At 38.0% G+C, this 19,777-nt stretch overlaps 1 protein-coding gene across 1 annotated transcript in view; it reads left to right on the forward strand.

Moving 5' to 3' along the window:
* LOC140145208 (low-density lipoprotein receptor-related protein 2-like) overlaps positions 1–19,217 on the forward strand; it is a 75,468-nt gene extending 56,251 nt beyond the window's left edge. Inside the window, exons 4-5 of the mRNA XM_072166983.1 lie at positions 16,866–16,987; positions 19,159–19,217. Coding sequence (XP_072023084.1) covers positions 16,866–16,987; positions 19,159–19,217 — 181 coding nt within the window. The remainder of the gene's footprint in view (positions 1–16,865; positions 16,988–19,158) is intronic.
* The last annotated feature ends 560 nt before the right edge of the window (positions 19,218–19,777 follow it).

Here is a 19,777-nt window from a genome sequence, read left to right on the forward strand (position 1 = left end):
TTGTTACTTATTTTGTGAAATCAAGACCATGCCGGTTATGTTGACCACTGCAGAGCTCGTAAATAATCAGATTTTGTTCCTTTGCATTGAGTTCTAACACACTATTCCACTACTTCTTTTCTATTTGTCTTGGCACACTGTACAATACACAAGTAGGGTCTCAGGTTCGACTGTATATTTCATTATCTTGCATTTCACAACTGTGGCTAGGACGTAGGTTGCAGTCCTTTGTTTCTTTTCATATACAGGATAGATTGGTTTGCACATCTTGACAGACCTATCCACCTCCCCGGTCCACCTCTTGCTGCAATGTGTTGCCAAAGTCCGGTGATTCTTGGCATACTGTGGAGCATAAGGAAGCAGCGCGATGGATTCCCACAATATTCTACTAATATGGTGTTCACATAACCACAGTTTTCCATTGCTGTTGACACGGTTTGAGTGGTCTCAATCTGTTTTCTCCGAGAGGGTTTTCAGGTTGGCCACCACTCTTGATATCTTCTCTTTATCGCTAAGAGCCTTGAATGTCTTTTGGCTAAGGAATCTCTTTCCCATCAATGCATAGGTGTGAATCATAGGCTTAGTATGTTGTAATTATCTTCCCATCGGGTTGGAGCATTTGAACCTTCTTTATGGCATTGCTCTTACACTTCTCCAGCAGGTGTGGTAGTTCTTTTTTTAAGTTTGAGCTCTTCAGTTGGTACCCACGGTTTTCTTAGGCAGGGTCTACACGTGACGGACTTGGGTCTGTAATGGTCGTGACAGACCCAAGTTCTGTAATAAACACCTAAAAATGTTTTGCATCACCAGGCAAGACCTTGGCAGCCTGAAGACATCGAGGAAAATCGCATTATTATTATGCTCTAATTGTACACTAGTGTACATGTTTCGTTAGAAAAATAAAAAGACTACGAAATGTCTCTGCACAGAGTGACACCTGCATCCCTTGTTGTGTCCATATTACATCAGGGCTTTATCCTTAATTCTTAGTGATATAGCCAATCTTCCCAGTTAGATGGTCCTATTCCCAAATCGGTATCCTTATAGCTCAATGAGTTGAGCTGGCGCAGATATCGTAGCGCTCATTGTGTGGGGTTTAGAGGCACTCAGGGTACTTTTCCGGTAATTATTTGAGACAAAATGGTGAATTTTTCCTGTCATATGAAACAAAACTAGCAATTTCAAATCTTAAGAAGTTCACAACTACACACAAGGAGCAAAAACAGTAATGGCATTTTATTAAATGATAGCTAGAATGTTATGTCCAATGCCTTCTTTGTGTACGTCTATCCATGTCAACAAATCATTGTCAAGGCATCATTCAGAATTCGTCATTCACCTGGCCTAAATAGTGATCACTCCATTTAGGCCAAGAAAAAAAATGTTTGCTTGCCTTCAATTGAATTTTAACAATTGGGTTGGTCGGTCGGGATTTCTTTTTTTTTCCTTTTTTTTCTTACTAGGAAACTCAAATGTTTGTATTAATTAAGGCTCAAAATATGAAAAATCAGACAATTTTGGTGTCAAAATGAATCAACTAACATTAGAAAACAACTAAAATGTTGAACACAAGCTCTAAAATACATTTTTTTACATCTTCAGAATGCAAACATTTGAAAAGAAAAAAAACACTTTTTCAGGAATTTCCAAAAATAGGGTCGGTATTCTTTTGTACAGTAAATAGAAAAAAACCTTTTTTCTGATTTCCAAAATTAGGGTCGGTCGGTTGAGGGCAAGCAAACATCTTTATTTTTGGCCTTAGGGAGGCTACTTTTCATGCAAAATTCTCAAAATTGATAGCAACATGAGTAACATTCAGTCCTGGGCGAGATTCATCAAATTCAAGATCATTTGGTAAGCGGCTGTATCAACTTCTTGTACTGACCATTTGCATTGCTACATTGTAAAACCACGGGCAGTGGTCGCAACCACATGGGGATAAGCTCCCTTCGATTATCCTCTGAAAAATTACTCAAAACTCTTCGGGTTAACCCCCGGGGTTAACCTCAAATCAGCCGGTGAACGCTCATTTTTCATTTTGCTGCTCCAACTTTTAGGAACTCGCTTCCAAACAACCTTCGTAACGTCCCCACACTTTCTCAATTTAAACGCCAGCTTCAAACCCATCTCTTTCGTCAAGCTTTTCCAGATTCACAGATTTACTTGCTTTTTTTTTTTTTTGTCTTTTTCGTGTTTTGGCTACACACTAGCTACTGACCGTGGGGGTATTATCAGATTCTTATAACTCTTGAAAATCTACGACATCATAGGCGTAGATCCTGGGATGGGGAATAAATCCCCAATATTTTGGTCCATACAATCATCCCGCCCGCAATGTTGATGCCTGTATGTGGGTTTTTGACAAAATTAACCTCATATTTGGCCATTTTTGCCCACAAAATTATTTCGCGTTTCGTGGGAATTTATTCCACTTTTGCACCACATTCCACATTTGTACGATAAACTTATTCTGTTATTCTGTTGCCAAAAGGTGCTGGATTCTCTATACTTCAAGATATCCCCCGTCCCCACCCCCCCCCCTCCATCCTTAATTCCGGACAAATTAGATGTTAGAACACTTAAACACCGGTATTTCAAATAATAATAATAATAATACTAATAGTAATAATAATAATAATAATAATACTAATAATAATAATAATAATAATAATAATACTAATAATAATACTAATACTAATACTAATACTAATAATAATAATAATAATAATACTAATAATAATAATAGTAGTAATAATGTATTTATAATGTACCATCTACCTAGACAACCTATTCTGAGGTGCAAACATTGAACAATTAAACAAGTATAGAAGGCCCTCGCCAAATGAAGAAGAAGTCTGAGGAACAGAAAAATGACGTTTATCCGATGATCTAAGGTGACATGCTGGAATATATAAATTGATAAGTTCACTGATACAAGAAGGTGCCATGCCCCATGTCATGGAGCCCTTTCCTGGTGAGAAGCAGGAGTTTAAGGAGATACTAAATTGGTAACTAATGCAGACGTTGTAAGACAGGCTAAACATGGTGAAATTGTTTTGAGCTGTCGTTCAGTGATTCCATCTAGTAAAGCATTTGCATTGTCAAGATGTGATGTGACTAAGGCATTGACATGTGTAGCAGCAGTATTATCATCAAGCACTTTGCACATTTAATTACTATTTCTAATCTGAAAATATTGATTTGCACACATTTTTGATGTTGCCGTCCATTGAGAGAATGTTGTCAAATATCTATAATAAATTACTGAGTTTGGCGAATTGGTAAGGCTAAAAACTTCTACGTTTTACATTATTTCGGAAAACGGATTTTTGTGTTGTGTAGAGTAAAGTTGTCCGCACCCCAATAAAACGTCCAATTTTGTTTTTGTTTACGTTAAGGGTGTCAAATAATGTTAATTACTTTAAAATGCACTAGCAATGCACTAGCAAGCAACCTGCGAGCTAAGCACTGAGTAAACACTGAGTAAACAGTCACAATACACTACAATACAGTCATGCTGTTTAACATGAACACCCGCAAATCCTATGTCTGATCTGATCAATGCTGAGATTGGGTCACTCATACTATTACACAGGAGAATCTGACTTGAGTAATTAACATGCATTGTTTATTCAACTAATTTGTCAACATTATCATGTCAGTGTTCAAACTAGAACCTATTGTCAACCGTTAAATGTTTGTTTATTGAATTAGGTCAAAGTCTCCAAATCTCCCAAATTAAACAGGGTTGCCAAACTGTGATTTACTAGCCCAAATGGGTGACTTTTTAAGATCCCCCAACTTTTGACAATTTCCTGATCAAATAGAGACAGATGGTTAAGAAAAATGGGTGACTTTTTAGCAATGCAGGTACAAGTCTGGTTAGGCGCACCGTAACTCACATGTTAGCGGCATAATCAGTGAATTAGGTCAAAGTCTCCAAATCACCCAAATTAAACAGGGTTGCCAAAAAACTGTGATTTAGTAGCCCAAATGGGTGACTTTTGAAGATTCCCCCAACTTTTGACAATTTCCTGTCCCATAGAGACAGATGGTTACGAAAAATGGGTGACTTTTTAGCAATGCAGGTTCAAGTCTGGTAAGCATGGTAAGGCTCACCGTAACTCACAGGTTAGCAGCATAATCAGTGTCTGTGCAAAATACTTTGCCAATGTTGAAAGTAAGTGTTCTACAAAATTGTACATTTATTTTGATTATTCCGAGACTGCACCTCAAATTGCCTGCACCAGGTGAAATTACAACTTTCAAAATGGGGTGTAAAAAAATAACTCAAACACTGCAATTGAACCTGCACATTACACCTGACCAGTACATTAAAAAGAATATAAAATATCAGTACTGCAAAAGGCAGTAACCGATAAACACAGTAGAGAGATTGCGATTTTCCAAACGTAGACGTAGGACGTACGTTTTTACGTACGTTAACACGTACGTTTTTACGTAGCTATGTATTGCAGTGAAGCCACATACTTTACCAACGCTCGTGTTGTGGCGCTATGTCCTATAGTCAGTCATCTGGTGATTTGTTTTGCATGAAATCAGCCCGGGGTAGTCCAGAGGAGGCTTAAAGGCATTCCTACAATGCACTATGATTGGGAAATTTGATCAATATAACCTAATTTTAAAGGCAAACTCCCCATTGCCACACACACAAAATGGTAATTTTAAAACTGCAACCAACGAGCTAATAGTTGAGACTTAGGACTGATATTTGATTTTCTTACAGGAAACATTCATATTGTCCCACTGCATTAATTTTATTCCTAAGTCTCGATGTTTTGAATGTTAAATAATAGGATGAAAACACCAGATATTTGCACACAATCCCAATGCAAGGTATGATCAACTATACCACATGTGTTCAAAAGCCAGACGTACAAGGTCAGAAACCCCATTGAGTTGTGGGAATGTCTTTAAACATCCTCTGGGGGTAGTCGGTGGGGTAAGGGATCAATAAAGGGATCTTAATCCTCTCTACGTCATACATAAATTCGCCCAGTCTCATTTCCCTAATATTAAATTTTAAAAAAAATGTAATTTCAGTTCGGCACAGTTGGGCCTCGAACCCACGCCGCTGCTACATACAGAATACAGAAGTCCAGCGCACTAATCCACTGGACCACATGACAGTTCGGTAGCCATATTGAATTTTAAACATATAGGCTATAGGCAACTCCAACATTGATCGGGTATAGACCACTTGACATGTGACGTCATTGCCCGGCAGTATGCGCGCGAATTCTGACAATTTCCATTGTTCTTTGCCCTGCAGTGTGCGTACGCATCGTAGTTTGCTCAGGGCACGTGCATTTCAAATCGCCCACCATATTTCATATAGTACAAGAAAGCCATTGAACAGTGTAGCGGTTTGTTTGAGCACTGCATATCGGCTGACGAGTCCCTCGCCTTTGTTGATAAACAATGATTTCATATTAGCATAATGACAGTGCTCATCAGTTAATAGCCACTTGGTGAATAGATGGGCATTATCAGCTATCAAAGAGATGTATTATGCAACTGCATCACGATAGAGGCGTGAAAACATTTTGTTATAAACCCAAAAGTGATATAAGGACAAAACTGTGCATGTTGGTACTTGATTGTTTGGATTCTTATATGTTGAAAATCCCTTGTAGTAGTATTTTTATGTGTGTGTATATTGTTTATAAATTATACAGAGGTCTATACTTTGAATTTGTGTGTAAATAAATAAATAAATAAATAAATAAATAAATAAATAAATAAATAAATAAATAAATAAATAAATAAATAAATAAATAAATAAATAAATAAATAAATAAATAAATAAATAAATAAATAACCGATCAGGAATTGTGCATATTTGAACGTGTTCCTAATGTTCCTAAAATATCTGAGCCAAAATTTCCTTGTCCTCCCCCCCCTCCCCCCTGTTGACCTGCCAACCAATCTTTGCCCCCCCCCCCCACCCCCTATAATACTTCACCACCTCGGGGATACACAAAGTTATTGCACCACCCCTCAGCTGTACAAAAAACACATATTTTGAATATAACATTCGTAGAGAAACACTCGCTCTACGTTTCCTTTACCTAGACTCGAGGTAAAATCAGCCTATTTCCACGTGGAACCATGGTGGAACGTACGTTTTAATGCTACGTTGAGTCCAAAATGTCAAATCGCAAGGTAATTTTTTATACCCAAAGTATCACACACATTTCAATAGACAATCTCTGCGTATGAATATTGCGTTTAAATTTAGTCCATTTCTAACACATCGCTGTACCTTTATTATAATGATTTGTTACAAACAAAAGGATCATAATAATAATTAGACTTTCCTTCGTATGTTCATTATCTTTGATTGTCTTTAACATATTGTGAAATGGACAAATTTTGTGCATTTTCAACGATGTATCTACGTCGATTTCGCACATGGAATATCTTCAAAAATAGCTAAATACGTGACCTCGCTTCGATACAGGAGAGTGGTTTTGAATAGATCAACGTACGTCCGATGTCTACGTTTGGAAATCGCAACCTCTCTATTGACTGCGAAATACGGGTGACCGCTAGTAATTCCTAGATTGCGAGTATTAGTAGAAGCTTAAATGTTGGCAGAATCAATTTGAAAAGAGTTGGGGGTGAAGTTTTGGTTGATTATAGTTGGAAGTGATAATAAGAAGTTAAGTTTTGCATCATTTAATTTCAATTTGACAATTGACTATTTGACAATTTCATTCCACCTTTCAATTTATGTTGTAACCTGTTGATTAGGTTATGTCCCCCAGAGACACTCAGCATGGATTGGTGGGGAAGGCTGTAGTAGTAAGAAAGGGTTTAGACTTCACACCAAAGAAAGCAAAAGTGTCCCAACAACCTGTGACTGGGATTGTAGATAGCCTATCTGTCTTAAACTTATTATAAAAAAATATATATTCACATCTGCCATGTAGCCTTTGTTGCGGGGTGTACAGTATGGTTCAATACAATGGCAATGCTGTATATGGATGTTGATACACACTTACACAGCCTTGGGCGCCAATCCTGGGGTTGGGGGCAGGGTGTGTGTCCCCCACTATTTTGTTGTTCTTTTCAGCCACTTTTTGATAATTCTGGTCAAATTCCAACCCCCCCCCCCCACCACACACAAGCACACATTTCAAGACAGGTTGACGGTAATGTACACATCTATATCACACCCTGGTGGCGGGTGGGGGTTGGAACGTAGTGTGAAATTTCCTTCAAAATACGAGTATAATTGCTTACACAAAAAACGTTGACTTTACCCTTGAAAATTGACACCGTCGGCTTAAATACAACGGTTTGACATAAAAAGTGATCCCCTTGTTAATTTTTCTGCTATATAGCGCCAATAAATGTCTGCGTGTTTTTCTGAAATTATGATAATGAAATGAGACCATTTTGACAGAAATGGTGAGTTCTTTTCAGCTGTTCAAGCAGTCGTCTGTTTAGACTATCTGAATTATTTGTGTGACACCTATTATTGTCCATACTAGAATGATAATATAAATAATTGATGAATATAAACCTGGAAAGAAACAAGTGAGCGAAGAAAGGGCAGGAAGGAGGAATAGAGGAAATGTTGAAGGAGAGATGGAGAGGAGATGGGAAAGTGAGAGGGGAGAGGAGAAATGCAGACAGGGAAAGAAAGAAAGAGGTTGAGGAATAAGAGGGCTGCATGGGAGAAATTTTTAAATAGTTCACAATCATGTTATAATGTTAGTAAAAATGTGTAGACTAACTTTATATCATTTCTAAAATTTGGAGTGAGGCTGGGGAGAGAATTTTTAATAAAGACAAACAGGCAGAAACCAAATGTTCCAAAAAAAAACAACCTCACTACAACAGTTTGTTGGTCAAGAGATGATGTATAGCACACATTACACTACGCGGTATTTTAAATTGGGAAAATTGCCTTTTAGACTTTTAGACTGGGAGATAGCAACACTGTCTTTGCTTCCCCAATGACAAACCCATACCAATTTTATTAGGTTCCTTAGATGGTCCTAAAACACATTCAAGATGTTCCCAAAATTAAAAGGTGGCCCTAAGCGCGTAGAGGTCAACACATGGCCACATTTCAAACTTGCTCAAATTTGTTGCAAATCATACCAAAGAATTTCTCTTATCTCAATGATCCAGGATCAGGGGCTATTTTAACGTGTCTCACTCACGTTCGTCACAAGATAAAATATTCGTGCAGTGACAATTAACAATCTGTGTAGATATGCTTTAATAATAGACAATGGTAGAGCCTTTCTTACGGTCACATCCAGGTAAAAATGTCAATTTTTTTATTTTTGAAACGCACTCTACTTCATCAACACTTTTATCTCATTGCACGAACGTGACAGTGAGACACGTTAAAATAGCCCCTGTCCAGGATAAGTATAGTGTGACCTATCTGCGACATACAATTCTTGAGATATAATCAAAAAGGTCAAAGCCAGGGGCATGGTCAGGTTTTTGACCACTTGGGGTCAAAATCTAGAAGTGCTAAGATTTCAACAAAAATGGTCTAAAATTGTTTGTCATGTCAAATAAATAAGTTTGCACTGTCTGAAATGCTTTGTTAGTAACAAAATCTGACAATTAAGATCAACCACCATAGCAGCCTATACATGGCCTATAATTAACCATGACCTATTTTGTGATGTTTCCAAGGCTGCTAAACATCCTAGATGGCAGGAGCGTCAATCTATTCCGAAAGTTGGGGAGCATACAGATTTAGATACGGATCTTGGGCAGTCGAGGGTGGGGGTTGCCTGGGGTTGTCTCGGGGAGGTGTGCCACCCTCGGCAGTGAAAAATGTTTGCAAAATGCCAATTGAAACCATTGGTGGACCATTTTTGCAGTACATATTGGGTACAATTTTATTTTTGAAAAAGTCTCAATTTAGTGAAATGAAGGTCCAATTGAAGCCAAATTAAGTATCGAGTGTTCAAAGTAAAAGAGAAAAAGCGGGGGGTCTGAAGGGTATGTTCCCCAAAAGAAATATTTTGTTTTATTTTAGCTGGGGTAAATTTGAAAATGTGTGCTGAAGGCCCAATTGAAGCTACTCCTGGAATATTTTTCACTCTTTCTGTAATTATTGCTTTAAACTTGTAGTGTACCGGCGTCCAAAACTATTAAAATGGACACTGGTTTATCCATACGCAGGGCGGTGTCTCATGGGATATTCCTCCCTGAGAAGTTGGACATTTTGGAAAACAAAGGTCCAATTGAAGCTATTTGATGCATCATTTCTTTAAACTATTATAGCTTTAAAGAAAAAAAAATATTCCTGTGCTGCCCCACCTTATCTGTGTTGTGCAAAAGCAGACTTTGGCATGTGAGCGGGGGACGTATTGCTTCCGCGATAGAGGGGGTGTCTGAGGGTGATGTGACTCCTGAGAATTTGCACTGTTGTTGGTTATGGTAGTACATACCTCTAATAAACTTGTACGATGCAGGGGGGTTATCCGTTGTGTCCAATGAGATTTTTTCAAAATGAAGCCATTTGGTTCACAACATTTATACACTTTAACTGGTAACAATAGAACAACCCTCAAAAGGAGAGTACTAATAGGCTTGGGCGCGGTCAGTGTATCTCGGGGCTGTGCCCCCCCCCCCGAAATTAGATTTTTTTTGTTCCAAATGAAGCTCCAATTGCAGCCATTTGGTACATACACTATAATGTTGTGCTTGCTCGAAATCAACTGAATGATTAAATAATGGTTAAAATTGAGAAATTGTGTGTGTGGGATGGATTTTATAGTGTCTCTCCTGCCCCCTCCCCCGGGTGTCCCCACCCCTTGGACGCCCTTTTTACATGGTAAGAACCAATCCTTATTTGAATTGCTTTTGCATAACGAACAATTTGAGACCATTTCGTTGAAATCGGAGCAAGGTTTGTTTCCGATTCCAGTTTTTGTCTCGCTACGGTGGTCGTTTCCACCAAATTTCATGAACCCGCAACAATCTGTGGCAATTTGACTGTGGAAAAACTTATTTTTGCCTATGAGTCAAGAACAGTGTCCCAAACTATATTGTTTATGAATTCTTGAGGTGAAAGGAATATTTTGTGATGGCTTTAAGCCAAATTTGGGCACGTTCGAAATTTAACCCCATGTGTTGACATTTGATTGACCCCTACATGCTCAGAGGAACTTTTTGATTCTGAGAACTTCATGAATTTGTTTTTTGGGACTATCTGCATGTCGAACTTAAAAATGTTAGTTTAGGTTAGACCTGTGTGATGTAAAGGCAGTGTAGCTAGCTCCCTGTGTTGACATTTGATTGACCCCTGCATGCTTAAAGGAACTTTTTGATTCTGAGAATGTCATGAATTTGTTTTGTTTTTCTGTGGGATGTAAAGGCAGTGTTGCTGGCTCCCATTCTGTTCATGTTAATCTTTCAGTTTGAATAGGGAGTTAGCATTGGCTGACAATAAAAAACAACACTAGGATCAAAACAAGCTTAACTACACCAAAACAATGAATGAACACATTTTTGATAATCTCTCAATGAAAGACCTTGTTTTTTTAACTAAAATGCACAACATTTTCATGATTTTTCTTCAAAAAAGACCCCTACAGTTTCGAACAGGTGTCTGCCCATTCCTATCACTTCAAAAGTCAAATGCCCCTTGACTGTTCCAATATTCAAATGTATTCATCCCACTCGCAAGTCCTCTTCTGAGCTTGTTTTGGCCTTTTTTGGAGTAGTCATATTTTTATTGTCAGCCAAACTTAATTACACATTCAACCAGAATATCAAACGAAGGGCGATTTGACCAAATCAAGACATTTAAAATGTCCAGTGTTATTATGGGTATCCTTCACCACCCTCGCTTTGGACTTTGGGCTTCAAATCAAAGCAACCCTTTGAATCGATATATTATGTTTTAAATATGCCTGATGTAAAAAGGCTATTTTATAAGACAGTTATCATGTTATACATCAAAATTTAGAGGAAATAGCTTACTTGATAAACTTTGTAAAATTATTCACAGTTGGTGTAAATTATTTTGAAATCTAAAAAAATGCAACGTACACTGGCACTCTTTTACACTGATTGACGCGAGTGCCCTGTTAATGAGCGACATACGCAAAGCTTTATGTTCCCTTCAAGAGCACCGCTCTGCGCTGACCAACGCTTTGACGCGTAATGGGCCAATCAGATTATCAGTTTGTGGTTATTATTGTAAGATTGAATCAGCTAATTAGAACCCCACTACTGTGTTACGCTAGGTACGTTCTCAAAGTGTCTTCTTCTCTTTTGTAGTGCTTCAATTGGACCCATGTCCTTCTTTATTTTAATGTAAGGGTGTACATGAAAATGTGAAAAAGTGATAATAATTATTTAAACTGCCAATTTCTTCATATGACAATATCTTGATACTTTTGCCAAAACATTTTGATTGATGAAAAATTGAAGTCAAAGGTCAAGTAATTTGCATAATTATTGTAGCCATCATGGATATGTTGCCATTTCAGTTACAGCTTTTTTGATACCTTGAAAATTGAAATTTTTTCGTTTTATCAACTGATATTTGCAAACATATGAAAAGACCTAACGGGGTCCTTTGTAAAATGTTGGGTGAACGGTTTAAAAAAATCGGATAATCGTTTTTATTTTTGTCTCATATCATGATTTTTTTTCCAGCTTATTTTGTTCAAAAGTAAAAATAACGATAAAAAGGGCTGCCCAGTTATGTCTTTTGTCATCTCAATAACTACCACTGCCACAAATTGGTGGCAACAGTATGTATCGCTTTTAAATAGGAGCCCGTAACCGCTCAAAATGTGCATTCCTATTTTAACCCTTGTCCTACTGAGCCATATTTTTAAACGACATAATACTGTTATATTTAGTACCAATGTATATCGATATGGGTATCCTCTATCCATGTGATGCCAAAATGAGTACATACATTTACCACATAATGTAGCTATGATGTCAAAATATGTGTGTGCCGTTACAAATTTGGGAAATTCTGGCTATGTACATAAATATAGGCATGCATAATTGATTTCCAGCTAAAAAAAATTATGATCATGCGATTTTCACCGGATTTTCTCCTAATATGACAGGAAATTTCAAGTTTACCACCAAGTAAAAATTCAATTTCTCTTGCAATAATTTTACAAGAGCAAAATAAAATCATGGATTTTGCTGTTTATCCTTTGCACTCGTTTTGGCGGCAAGTCTATTTTGCATAACATAAAGTGCATAAAACTGCATAAACCTGCATAACATTTTGACAACATTTTGTATGAGTAACATTAATAATTTCTCAGGCTAAAATGAGTAAAATTATGTCAAGTATCCAAGGTTTACTGTGCCTAGTTCATAGTGTTAGACTTGTTTTATAAGGGTAAAGACTTGTTTCAAGTGTTTGGAGCCAAACTAGCCTCATGTCCAGTGACATAGTTCAATAACCTCATCCAACAATAAGTGCTCAAAATGCAAACTCAAGTTGTTGCGTATGAGGTTTTGTACCCAGCGACAAAGTGTCCAACACAATGAATGTCCATTATGATCTAATAAACTGCAACAAACCTAACTTACAATTTGACCTCAAGTTGTTGGGGCATGGGCGTCAATCCCATTTTTGTTCTTTTCAGCCACTTTTTAACAATTTTGGCCGGGGTCCCCCCCCCACACACACACACACATGGGAATGGTTAGTTGGCGAGTTATGTGGCGGTGAGTTAAGGGCGAGTTACTGTTAGACCATTGGGCGAGTTACTGTTAGACCATTGAGCGAGTTACTGTTAGACCATTGGGCGAGTTACTGTTAGACCATTGGGCGAGTTACTTTTAGACCAATGGTCGAGTTAGTGTTAGACCAATGGGCGAGTTACTGTTAGACCAATGGGCGAGTTATGGTTAGACCATTTGGCGAATTTAATTTGTAATTTAAATTTACAAATTTAAATTTACAAATGGGAATTTTTTTTAAAGTTGAATTTCTACTTTTTGCATGATTGTAAATTTGTAATACTCAATGGTGTACAGCATGTGAACTTTAGACTAACCTGGAAGAGCTTTAATAACAGTAAAGTTAAGTTTTTATAATAAAACCGGAGATCTCCGGTTTTAAAATACAAAAACTTATTCACAGTTCACTGATCGAGTGGTGGCTAAACACATTGCGTGCATTAATGAATCCTTCAATCAGTGACGTGTAAACAGTGTGCATATCGCTATTAGTCTTATGTCTTGTTTGTTCGTCCTAGCTGTGTGAAACTACGCCAATATTCATGATAATAAGATGATCGGCGAGCTAACACACACATTGTATAGGCGCTGGAATGAAATAGCAATTTTCCTCGTTTTGCCTCACTTGTTTGGCTTAAAATTAAAAGAGGACAATGTGATCAGTGAAAACTAACATTTTAAAAATAGGAATCTATTCTTTATGCAAATCACACATTGGCTTTAAAGGAACTGACCAAGATCCAAATTTCCAACTTTTACTTTTTTCCACAATTGCAAACTCAACAACATCTTTGACCAACTCATCATGCCCTCTATGGCGACTGCTGATATAATTGACTACCGAATTAAAAAGACTAGTTTGCGTTGGACGTCATGGTAAAGGCGCGACTTGATCCGTTGCTGATCTGCGCAGTACAGCATTTTGGTCCAGTTTAGAGGACGTCATATGAAAACTGGTCTTTTTTTTTGGTCTTCAATAATAAAAAAACAAGCAGAAAACAAGGATGGGCTGCCAATCTGAAAAAGCTACCAGTACAGAAGTGAAATGGCACTAAAATTTGAGTAAATATCATCTTTTACTTCCTTTTCCTTAGAACTAGATACTTAGAAAACCAATATCAGTCTTTATTGAATATTCCAAAGATCTGATGTTATTGATTCCCATGATCTGTGACATGAAAACACGAGAAACTATTTGGGTTTAGTGAATCTCACCCCCCCCCCTGCACGCACACCCCACCCCATACACAAAACAACTTAATTTTTGTTTTTTGATAGAGTTCTGATGCTTAGTTTAGTCATATAATCAGAATGACCCCAAAATGATCATGCCATTTCTTGTCTTCGTTCAGTAATCATAATTCCCACCAAATTTCATGAACATACAACGATCTATGGCGATTTGACCTTGGATGGTCCCAAAATGACCTTCACATTTTTTGTCTCGCTTCAGTGTTCGTTCCCACCAAATTTCATAAACCTGCGAAAATCTATATTGATTTGACCGCAGATGACCATGAATGACTCCAAAATTACCTTAACCCACCTCCCACACTTTACCCTACCCACCACACCTTAACCCACCCCAAGCTACAGTATAAATGCTTTCCACCCTGTTCCTACACTACACCACCACCATCTTAGCATATAATTATCCGCCCAATGGTAACTGTAACTCGCCAATTGGCCCAACAGTAACTCGCCCAATGGTCTAACAGTAACTCGCCCATTGGTCTAACATTAACTCGCCCATTGGTCTAACAGTAACTCGCCCAATGGTCTAACAGTACATTAACTCGCCTAACGGTCTAACAGTAACTCGCCCAATGGTCTAACAATAACTCGCCCAATGGTCTAACAGTAACTCGCCCAATGGTCTAACAGTACATTAACTCGCCTAACGGTCTAACAGTAACTCGCCCAATGGTCTAACAATAACTCGCCCAATGGTCTAACAGTAACTCGCCCATAACTTACCGTCACTTAACTCGCCATTTATCCATCCCCCCCCCCCCACACACACCCCATTTCAAGCCGGATTGGCGCTGATGTTGTGGTGAAAGATTACAGAACTGTGTTCTGACAGATGAGCATGTCACCTTATCCCAACTAGGCCTACATATGGTCACATGGTCACCCAATTTATATGGTGCATTATGGGATATGGTGAAAGATTACAGAACTGTGTTGTGACAGATGAGCATGTCACCCTAGCCCAACTAGGCCTACATATGAGCACATGGTCACCCAATTTATGTGGGGCATTATGGGATATGGTGCAAGTAATCTTTGTTCTTATAAATTATTAATGTTACTCATACAACATATTGTCAATTAACTTAGGGGCTGTGCAATAATTATGATGTGAATTCTCAAAATGGTCCCCCTTTCAAAATGTCTTTTGCCCCAGCCCCTGTTTTGGTGATGCAATTGTTTACCCCAGCACTTTACCCAGGGGTAGGACCGACCATCAACAATTACCATAGAAGTGGGTTGGTGAGGTTCAACATAGGTTTAAATCCTTAAATCCTTTTGGCGTAAACCTGCGTACACCCAAACGCGCAGGACACCCATGCATTGGTTATTTCAAACACAAAGTTGTATTCCAAATGATTTTAACATAACATCATTTTGAAGTATCTCTATGCCAGCAACGCCCATATTTCACACATTATGAATTCATAAATACAAATGGTTAAATATCGTTTTTTCAAAAACAATAAAAATAAAATAAATACAGTTTAGTCATGAATTCCTAAAATATGTGACTGGACGCGGCGAATCAGCCGTAAAGACGGCCCCGGACAATTTTCTTTTATTTCGTGTTTAGAAAATATATACCATAAGCTTTAAAATGGTATATCATTTGACTTCAAACGATATCCAAAAGCGGGGTTATGATTGTTTGAACTCTGTTCCTTCGACAAAATTGTATTTTTATCGGTTCTACATTTGTCTCTTTTTCTACATTTCTGGTAATAAATATCCAACAGTCATAATTGGCGGTCATTTCAAATCATCCCCAAGTCAGCGAGGTTCAGAAATATCCTCTCATTGTTCATTGTTGATTATACATACCTAGACAAAATACAATGCTTTGTTATCTACCACTTGAACAGGATTTAGCCAAAGCAAACAAAGACAAGAACTATTCTATAGAAATAGGTAGAAGCTTATTATCCTCTTCAGCAGTAGTATTATTGATTGATTTAAACAGCGTTTGATAAGATACTTGTCGCAACGAATTGATACACCTATGAATACGACCTTCACATACATTTTACACTTTAACTCAGAATAGAATTTGCCGAGTTTACGGCTGATTCGCCGCGTCCACTCCACTTTTTGTAAAGATTTACATAAAATGCCCATTTATAAAACAGTTGCTACTATGACTGTATGTCCAATTTTATCGGGAAAAAGCAAATTACACTGCTTTATAAACAATCTATTTTTAAACACTACCAGCATATTTTGACCATTTCAAGGTAGACTGAGACCATTATCTTAAATATAGTTTTCATCGCGTCCAATTTGAGGGGTGATCACAAACGGCCAATTCTATTCTGATATTCTAGTTCTGTATTCGGAACAAAAAGGGTGGGTCTAAATGACGCCGAGGCATAACAAAATGAAATTACAGGGACATATAGAGCTTCCAGAAAGGCATGAATGAAGTATCCCCACACTATTCTTTATGCTAACATGCAAAAATAGCATAACAATATAGATCAGCCTTTTAGGCTGCTCTTGCTCTGTGTCACTTTGTAATAATAAAATAATTAGCCTGAATATTCTTTCTAAAAAAATGAAAACATAAAAGTCAAAATCAATATTTTTATAGCACAAATTTGCAGAAATGTTTTTGTATTTTTATATTTAGGCACTGATCCCGATTTCATGAGAACCTGATTCATTTTATTGCTGTTGCCAATCTCATATGAATGACTCTAATTAATAGGCATTCTCACACAAATCCATCGTCCTTTTTGGTATCCTGTATTTCGATTACATCACTGAGTAAAATGCTCCCACTTATTTTGAATTTCTAGCTGCACATTCCACAACAACTCCCATCAACTACATACCTCTGATTATAATTATGGTAATTATGATTTGTATGGTTTCCTTATCAGTTCTATATATTGGGCGGAAGCAAACACTCATACAGTTAAAAAGGCGGCGATTGATGGCAGTGGTGTGACAACTATCATATCTGGACTCACTAATGCAGCAGCTGTTACTGTCGACAAAGCTGGTAAGTCTCATGCTACTACTTGGTGTATTATTAGTTTACTGTTTATGATCATGCAGATTCCTGTTACTTGGTGGCATTAGAGTTGATTTGATTGGGGTAAGGGGTGTAGTGTGGTTTGGTGGAATGGTAGATAAAGTAGAGGATTGTGGAATGGGGGTAGGGTGAACAGTGAGATATGGTGATTGGGTGGTAAAGAAATGGAGCTAGTTGGGTACTGGTGTGGTGGGGTGTGGTGGTGGGTTGGGTTGAAGGATTTGGGTGGGTATGGTTGGGTATAAAGGGTAAGGCGGTTAATCAACCAATTTAATATAACTCCTCAACATCGTATGCACCACATTCGCATCTGTTTTCTCCCATAGAATAAGAATGAGGGTAGAGTGCTGGTTATCAATCGTGAAATCAGGTAAGACTAGTGGTTCGAGAACCCCCATTTTTAACTGCAATAATTGCATGCTGATACCATAAAATGGCATTTGATGACAATTGTCAGATAGTTAAATGTTGCGTCCTCAGTGGGAGGGTTTTTACTCAAAGTCCAAGTTTTTGTCTCGCCTGATAAGGCATGATACTATATAATCACTTTTCCGTGTGTGTGTGTTGGGGGTGTATGTGACAAATTTGGTTAAAGTTTTGGTTAAAGTTTTGATTTAATACTCTTAGATGAACAGTTCAAGTTCCTATTGCCCTGGAAACTTGGGCCATAGGTGAAGTATGAAGGTCTTTACGTTATGAAGTTGTGTCACATAATTTCAAGGTCACCATAGGTCATTTGAGGTCAAATGTTTTCTTGAAATTTGGATTAAGTTGCTCTCAGGCTATGTATTTCGCCATGATTTGACGTATCGAGCTGCAATTTTGAACAGTGATAGGGGCAAGTGTGTTGAGCTGCTCAGTGATGGAGGAAAGTGCGAGAGGGTAGGATGGGCAGTGCGAGGAGGGGGAGGAAGGGGTAAGGCAGAAGAAAACAAGCACAATACCGTGTGAACAAATTATCTGGAGATCTGTATTGGGTACAGTGATGTAACTTGGTGGGGAGTAGCCGCGACCAAAGGTTCTCGACCTGACTAGATTTTCAGGTCATTTTGGGATCATCCGAGGTCACCCAGGGGTCATCTAAGGTCAAATTACTAAAAACATTCGTATGGGCATGAAACTTGGTAGGTACAGTCAACATTTAAAGCCAATTTTGTGAAGGTTATCCAGGGGTCATCTGAGGTAAAATTACTACAAACTGTCGTATGGGGCATGAAACTTGTTGGGTACAGTCAACATTTAGAGCCAAATGTTTGGAAGGTCATTTCAGGGTCATCCAAGGTCATCTGAGGTCAAATTACTAAAAACTGCCGTATGGGCACGAAACTTGGTGGGTACAGTCAACATTTAGAGTCAAATTTTTGGAAGGTCATTTTGGGGTCACCCAGGGGTCATGATTTGATTTGATTTGATTTGATTTGATTTTATTCGGTACTCAGAAATTACAATGTTTATATACATAGACAATTAACAATAATATAAGATGTACACTTTTTTAAAAACAACACATTAGGATGATAAAACATAAAAACATTATAAAACAGCAGAGCACCAAGGATAGCCCAAAAAGCTTTTCAAAAGAAAAGCTTATTTCCATTGGGGACCTCATCTGAGGTCAAATTACTTAAAACTGTCGTATGGGCATGAAACTTGGTGGGTACAGTCAACATTTAGAGTCAAATATTTGGAAGGTCATTTCGGGGTCATCCAAGGTCATCCAGGGGTCATCTGAGGTCATATTACTAAAAACTGTCGTATGTGCACGAAACTTGGTGGGTACAGTCAATATTTAGAGTCAAATTTGGAAGGTCATTTAGGGGTCACCCAGGGGTCATCTGAGGTCAAATTACTTAAAACTGTCGTATGGGCATGAAACTTGGTGGGTACGGTCAACATTTAGAGTCAAATTTTTGGAAGGTCATTTTGGGGTCACCATGGGTTGTTGCAGGTTCATTTACTTCTACCAAAAGTAATCGTGAAGCAGGCGGTTGCGAAAGCAGGTGAGACTCGTGGTTCGATAACCGCCTTGTATAGCAGGAACATGCACTTTATTTTAAATGAGGACACACACCGCAATGTACTCCAATAGCCATGGACATACACTGACTGCACACATCCTCAGTTAATTTCCCCACCAGGTCAGGTCGGATGGATAGTAGAAATTGAAGCGGGTCTAGAGCTTGGTGCCAAGATTTGAGTGTAAAAATCTCTCATTTTGATTTGAAGGTTCTCTATTTGAAATTCTTAAACACTTGCTCTTGCAATCTTATTGATTCTTAGCCGTGTTATTACACGATATAACACGGCGCAGCAAGTGAGCGTCGTCGTGATACGCGTACGCGGCATACGCGTTATTAGAACCAATCAGAGGCGCATATAGCAACAACGGGACTGATCGATTCTAAGCCCTATGATAATTTTTTTCAAAGTGTAAAACTTATTTTAATTACAATTTGGTATACTTATGATGATTAATATTTTTATTTGAATTGAAGTGTTTAAGAATGAGAATAAAAGTATTGTTGTTAGCTGCTGTCATGCATCTATCGTCTCATATAACACAGGCGACATCAATATTTGGTGTAAACAACTTGGTTTTACCTCGTTGTTCTACTTAAAATAATATCACCTGTGTTATATATGAGACGAAAGATGCATGACATCAGCTAAATACAATACCTTTATTCTCTAAATCTTAGGTCCTTGATGGGTGCCTTAATTACAGGTATGTAGGGGTGCATGTGTGGGTGTGACACA

This window comes from Amphiura filiformis, chromosome 2 (assembly GCF_039555335.1).
Source record: "Amphiura filiformis chromosome 2, Afil_fr2py, whole genome shotgun sequence".
NCBI classification, from domain to species: domain Eukaryota; kingdom Metazoa; phylum Echinodermata; class Ophiuroidea; order Amphilepidida; family Amphiuridae; genus Amphiura; species Amphiura filiformis.